The 6,506-nt window shown below is 51.2% G+C and overlaps 1 protein-coding gene across 5 annotated transcripts in view; it reads left to right on the forward strand.

Moving 5' to 3' along the window:
• The window catches only part of CDC42BPB (CDC42 binding protein kinase beta), a 130,669-nt gene extending 124,163 nt beyond the window's left edge, over positions 1-6,506 (forward strand). For 3 of the 5 annotated variants that reach the window (XR_004432244.1, XM_033191192.1, XM_033191193.1), the window contains 3 exons: positions 469-574; positions 706-776; positions 5,057-6,506. Coding sequence is in view for 4 of the 5 variants with exons in the window: in XM_033191192.1 (XP_033047083.1) it covers positions 469-574; positions 706-776; positions 5,057-5,188 (309 nt within the window). In the remaining variant the exon portion in view is untranslated. The remainder of the gene's footprint in view (positions 1-468; positions 575-705; positions 777-5,056) is intronic. The other 2 variants (XM_033191194.1, XM_033191195.1) reach the window with 1 other exon arrangement.

The following is a 6,506-nucleotide window of genomic DNA, read 5'->3' on the forward strand; positions in this document are numbered from 1 at the left end:
TGGGAGGCCACGGCAAGTGGTTCACGTGAGGTCAGGAGTTAGAGACTAGCTTGGCCAACATGGAGAAGCCCTGTCTCTACTAAATTACAAAAATTAGCCAGGCGTGGTGGCAGGCACCTGTAATCCCACCTACTCAGGAGGCTGAGGCAGGAGAATTGCTTGAACCCATGAAGCAGAGGTTGCAGTGAGCCAAGATCGTGTCATTGCACTCCAGCCTGGGGGACATTGCAAGACTCAATCTCAAACAAAAGAGTATGCTTTTTATAGGATTTGACCTGGCCTAACGTTGCTATTGCCAGTTCTTAGTTTCGGACTGTCCAGAGCGCTTGTCCAGTCCGGAGAGCCCTCTTGGCCCCCATTTTGCTCATCAAGGTCACGAGGCCACAGCCGCCGTAGGTCACACAAATTTTGCAGCCGGCCCTGCCGGGTGTCAACCAAGCATGCTGATGTGTTGCTATCTCTGCCCAGAGTGCTGTGCCCCCCTCCCAGGAGGAAAGGCCGGGCCCCGCTCCCACCAACCTGGCTCGCCAGCCTCCATCCAGGAACAAGCCCTACATCTCGTGGCCCTCATCAGGTACAGAGGAAGTGTGGCCACTGCAGCCCTGGGGGAGGTGGAGGCTAGGGGGTGCCGGAATGGGGAGACTGCAGGCTTTTGATTCTGTTCTTAACTTTCTCCCTAAGAGGAAAGCTGTCCTTGTTCTGTAGGTGGATCGGAGCCTGGCGTGACCGTGCCTCTGAGAAGTATGTCCGATCCAGACCAGGACTTTGAAAAAGAGGTGAGAGTTGCCCAGGTTCAGTACTGAGGCTGTGAGCCACCCCTGCAGGAGGCAAAGCAGCCCAAAGAGCTGGGGCCCTGGGTGGTGTCACAGCCCTTCCGGAGCACCCCACTTGCGGTGTGAGGGTGATGGGAGGGCCAGGGGTGGCTGTCCCCTCCTCCGGGAGGCCCGTGCAGCAGTCTCTTGGTCAGACCCCAAGCTCTTTTGGGAACGCTGACAGGGGATGGGGCTGTCACACTGCTCCGCAAGGCATGGAAACTTTCCCGCCAACCTGCCTCCTTCCTCTGGACTCCTGTGTTGTTTTATGTATTTCATTGCGATACATCAGCAGTCGCTTTGGTCTGGGCTGACTTTCCACATTGGTCTGTCTTCTGCCCCTCACCTGGGATGGCGCTTGGTGTCAGAGTGTGGGGACCACCTCCAGGACAAGCCCCACTCTGGCTGGCAGCATTCTTTTGTGCAGCTTGGCCACACTGCTCTGGCCTCAGTTTCCCCTGTGTGGAATGGGGATGAGAATGCAGTTGAGGGAGGCAGGGAGCTGCAGTGCTGAGGGCTGAGGAGTGAGCTGAGGGCTCAGTCCCCGGCGCCATCTTTGGAGGGAGGGAGGGAGGGAGGGAGGGAGGGAGGGATGCATTCAGAGGGGCCATGCCCATCACTCCACCACACATCTAAGCCCCAGCACCGAGATGTTTGCACGTTGGCTGCCGAATGAACAGGCAGGTGCCTTGCACATGCTGCTGGTTCTGCCAAGGTCGATGTCTCTTCCTCTGGAAGTCCTTTGTCTTTTCCGTCCTTTGTCCATCCTACTCTTCCACCCTTTACTCTGCAGCAGGCCCCCAGCCTGTCTTTGTCTGGTGGGACAGTCACATTTTTGTAGCAAGCACTGCTGTTACTTTACAGAATGCTCCTGAGTCTGAGTTTGTCTGCTGTTTCCTGCTCATGAGATCTGAAGTGTGTCTTAGGCTGTCTGTCACACTGCACAGAGGAGATGCTGCCCCTCTTAGGGTACTGTGTCCTGAAGCAGCCAGTGCCTGTCTCGTCTGCATGAACTTGTTTGTTCTTTTAAACTTAAGTGAAATTCACAAAACAACTTTGTTTTTTTATTTTCGTAATAATACACAGGCAGGGTCTCACTTGGTTGCCCAGGCTGGTCTCCCAACTCCGGGGCTCAAGCTGTCCTCCTACCTCGGCCTCCCAAAGTGCTCAGATTATAGGCGTGAGCCAGCACACTGGGCCCAGAATAACTGCTTTAAAGTGAATAACTCAGTGACATTTAGTACATCCACAGAGATGCACAGTCACCACCTCTTTCTCATTCAGAAACATTTCCACTCTAGCTGGGCGCCATGGTTCACGCCTGTAGTGCCAGCTACTAGTGAAGCTGCGGTGGAAGGATCGCCTGAGGAGCTCAGGGCCAGCCTGGGCAGTGTAGTGAGATCTTGTCTCTAAAACATAATAAAAAAGACATTTTCATCATTTCAGAATAAACCCCCTGCCCTTTAAGCACTCTCTCCCTGTCCCTCCCTCCCGTCGGCACCTGGGCTGCCAGTCGTGTTCTGTGATTTCGCCGTTGTGGACATTTCGTAGAAATGCAGTGCCCGGCCTTTCTTACAGAAATGTGTTTTGCCCTTTTGTGCCTGGCTTTCGCTTGGCACGCTGTTTTTGTGGCTCACCCCCGTTGTAGCATGTATCAGTGTTGGCATTTGTGTTGCTAAATAATACTCTCTCGTATGGGTAGACCATGGTTTGTTTTCCCATTCTTCCCCTGATGCACATTTGGGCTGTCTCTGTCCTTCACCTGTTGTGAGTGGTGCTGCTGTGAACACGAGTGTGCACATGTGTGTTTGAGTGCCTGTTTTCACATTCAGGTTCATACCTGTGAGTGGGATTGCTGGATTTATGTGGTCATTCTGTTTCACTTTTTGAAGAACCACCAAATTGTTTTCTGCAGCAGTTGTACCATTTTAGATTTCCACCAGCAATGTGAGCGTTCTCATGTCTCCACATCCTCACCAATACTTGTTCTTGTTTTTCTTCTTTTTAATAGTCATCCTAGTGGCTTTGAAGTAGTACCTGATTGTGGTTTTGATTTGCATTCCCTAAAGGCTTATGTTGAACATCTTTTCATATGCTTGTTGGCCATTTCCATACCTTCTTTAGAGAACTGTCTACTCAAGGCCTTTGCCCATTTTTGAAATGCGTGGTTGGTCCTTTTGTGGCTGGGTTGTAGGAGCTCCTGGTGTGTTCTGAATACCAGTCTCTTGTGAGAGATGTCATGTGCAGGTGTCTTCTCTTGTTCTATAGGTTGTCATTTACATTCCTCATCATTAATGCCTTTTTTTTTGTTTGTTTTTGAGACAGAGTCTCACTCTGTTGCCTAGACTGTAGTGCAGTGGCGCTGTCTTGGCTCACTGCAACCTCCGTCTCCTGGGTTCAAGTGATTCTTATGCCTCAGCCTCTCAAGTAGCTGGGATCACAGGTGCCCGCCCCTATACCTGGCTGATTTTTGTATTTTTAGTGGAGGCGGGGTTTCACCATGTTGGCCAGGCTGGTCTCAAACTCCTGACCTCAAATGATCCACCCACTTTGGCCTCCCAAAGTGCTGGGATTACAGGTTTGAGCCACTGTACCCAACCTAGTACAGCCATCTTAACAATATTTTTACTCCATGAACATGGGGTGTGTTCCATTTGTTTAAGCTATTTTTTTCAGCAATGTTTTGTAATTTATAGTGTACAGATTTTTCACTTCTCTGGTTAAAGTATTCGTAGCTATTCTTTTGGATGCCATTGTAAATTGAATTTTTTTTTTTTTTCAGTTTCCTTTTCAGTGTGTTCATTTCTGGTGTATAGAAATACAACTGACTTGTATGTGTTGATCTTACACCCTATAACTTTGCTGAATGTATTAGTTTTTTGTGGATTCTTTTCTTTGGGATTTTCTATGTGTATAATCATGTCATCTGCAACAGAGATAGTTTTTACTTCCTTTCTAACTTGGAATCCTTTTTCTTTTTCTTCCCTGATTGCTCTGGCTAGAACTCTAGTCACATGTTGAATAGCAGTGGTGAGGGCAGGCATCCTTAGGTCTTATTGCTGATCTTTTTTTTTTTTTTTTTTTGAGATGGAGTCTCACTCTGTTGTTCAGGCTGGAGTGCAGTCATGTAAATCTTGGTTCACTGCAAGCTCTGCCTTCTGGGTTCATGCCATTATCCTGCCTTAGCCTCCCAAGTAGCTGGGACTACAGGTGCCTTCCACCATGCCTGGCTAATTTTTTTTTTGTATTTTTAGTAGAGACAGGGTTTCACCGTGTTAGGATGGTCTCGATCTCCCGACCTCGTGATCTGCCCATCTCAGCCTCCCAAAGTGCTGGGATTACAGGTGTGAGCCGCCACACCCGGCCCATTGCTGATCTTAGGGGATAAATTTGTCGGTCACCATTGAGTATGGTTAGCTGTTTTCTTTTGTTGAGGAAGTTCCCCTCTATTCCTAGTGCTTTTCTCAGGAAAGAGTGTCGTGTTTGTGACTTTGACTGCTTGGTTGCAAGTGCACGCCACTGCACCCAGCTGATTTTTGGTTTTTGTTTGTTTGTTTGAGATGGAGTCTCGCTCTGTCACCCAGGCTGGAGTGCAGTGGTGCGATCTTGGCTCACTGCAAGCTCCGCCTCCCAGGTTCATACCATTCTCCTGCCTCAGCCTCCCCAGCAGCTGGGACTACAGGCACATGCCGCCACGCCCGGCTAATTTTTTCTATTTTTGGTAGAGATGGGGTTTCACCGTATTAACCAGGATGGTCTCAATCTCCTGACCTTGTGATCCTCCCACCTCAGCCCCCCAAAGTGCTGGGATTACAGGTGTGAGCCACCGCACGTGGCCTGATTTTTATATTTCCAGTAGAGATGGGGTTTTACCATGTTGGCAAGGTTGATCTCAAACTCCTGACCTCAAGTGCAATCCACCCACCTTGGCCTCCCAAAGTGCTGGGATTACAGGCGGGAGCCACCGTGTCCAGCCCCATCTGGTTTCTTCAGTACAGGGTTGCTGTCTTTTGTAATGATAATTACCGTGTTATTTTTGAGTGGGGTTAGACATCAGTTTGTGACTCTCACCAGCAAGCCTAAGGTCCCCACGAATTGCTGGTGTAGAGCGTGTGTGTTCTCATAACACGAAAGGAGAAGCAGTTGCCACAGCTGTCCCTGAGCGAACATTTGCATCCAGCTGGGCACGTGTGCCTCCCCAGCCTAGGGCAGCGGTGTTCACCCTGCCCTCTTCCTGTTCACAGCCTGATTCGGACTCCACCAAACACTCAACTCCATCGAATAGCTCCAACCCCAGCGGCCCACCGAGCCCCAACTCCCCCCACAGGAGCCAGCTCCCCCTCGAAGGCCTGGAGCAGCCGGCCTGTGACACCTGAAGCCGCCGGCTCGCCGCAGGGGCCCGGGAGCTGGGGATGGCCTCCAGCATCAGTGCCAAGACTGAGCGGGCCTCTAGTGTTGTCCAAGGAAATGTAGAATCACTTTGTAGATATGGAGATGAAGAAGACAAATCTTTATTATAATATTGATCAGTTTTATGCCGCATTGTTCGTGGCAGTAGACCACATCTGTTCGTCTGCACAGCTATGAGGCGACACTGTTCGTCTGCACATGAAGGACCCCCATACAGCCTCTCTCCCACCCCTGACAACCCAAGAAGGCGTGTGGGGCCCTGCCAGCGCCACTTCCTCAGCAGAAACCCGTCATGACGCGGCTGCTTCGGAAGCAGACATCTGGGGACACAGCCTCAGTACCCAGTCTTTTCCCTAGTTCCTGAAACTTCCCTAGGACCTTAGGAGAATAGTAGGAGATCATATAGCATTCCCAGTGTCACTAGAATTTTGAAGACAGAGGAAAGTGGAGGTTAGTTTGTGGCCTTTTTTTCATTTAGCTATTGGAGTCAGCTGCAGAAGTCCTGCTGACCACCTAGTCATGGACAGAGGCCCAGGACCAGTGACACCCTGCGTCCCTGTGTGCGTTAAGTTCATTCTGGGTCGCAGCCATGAAGTGTCACCAGTATCTCCTACTGTGAAGTCAGCTGTGCTCTCCGCTTTCCACTCGCTTCCACGGCTTCCGCCTCCTGCCATAAAACCAGCGAGTGTCGTGGTGCAGGCAGGCCCTGTGGCCTGCTGGGCTGAGAGGAGTCAGAGCCCCAGGGCGCCATGAAGCAGCCACTGGAAAACCCCCCGCCGCCCCCCACCCGCCAGTCCTGCCCCTGCATGGAGCCCCCGTGGTTAGTAGCCAGTATGATCACGTAGACCCACCCAACACACTCCTGCACACTGGCCCCGGCCCACAGCGCAGCAATGCCCTGCGCGTGGATTTCACCTCACCCTTCTTTGTACCAGATGTTGAGTGACCAGCTCTGTGGCCCTGTGTCGTCAGAGGCTTGTGATTAACTGTGGCGGCAGACACAGCTTGTCCACAGCTTGGGCCAGGCTTCCCCTGTCCTCCCACCGGTCGGCTGCTTGGCAAGGCTGTTCAGGACGTGCACTTCCCCAAGTCAGCACTGAGTGGCCCAGCACCGCCTAGCCCTGCCACCCCACTGCCCTCCTGGGCCTTCTGCTGGATGGGCACCTGGGGGGTTCTGGTTTTTACTTTTTTAATGTAAGTCTGAGTCTTTGTAATTATTGAATCGTGAGAACATTTTTGAACAATTTACCTGTCAATAAAGCAGAAGACGGCAGTTTTAAAGTT

This window comes from Trachypithecus francoisi, unplaced genomic scaffold (assembly GCF_009764315.1).
Source record: "Trachypithecus francoisi isolate TF-2019V2 unplaced genomic scaffold, Tfra_2.0 Lachesis_group3, whole genome shotgun sequence".
NCBI classification, from domain to species: Eukaryota; Metazoa; Chordata; class Mammalia; order Primates; family Cercopithecidae; genus Trachypithecus; species Trachypithecus francoisi.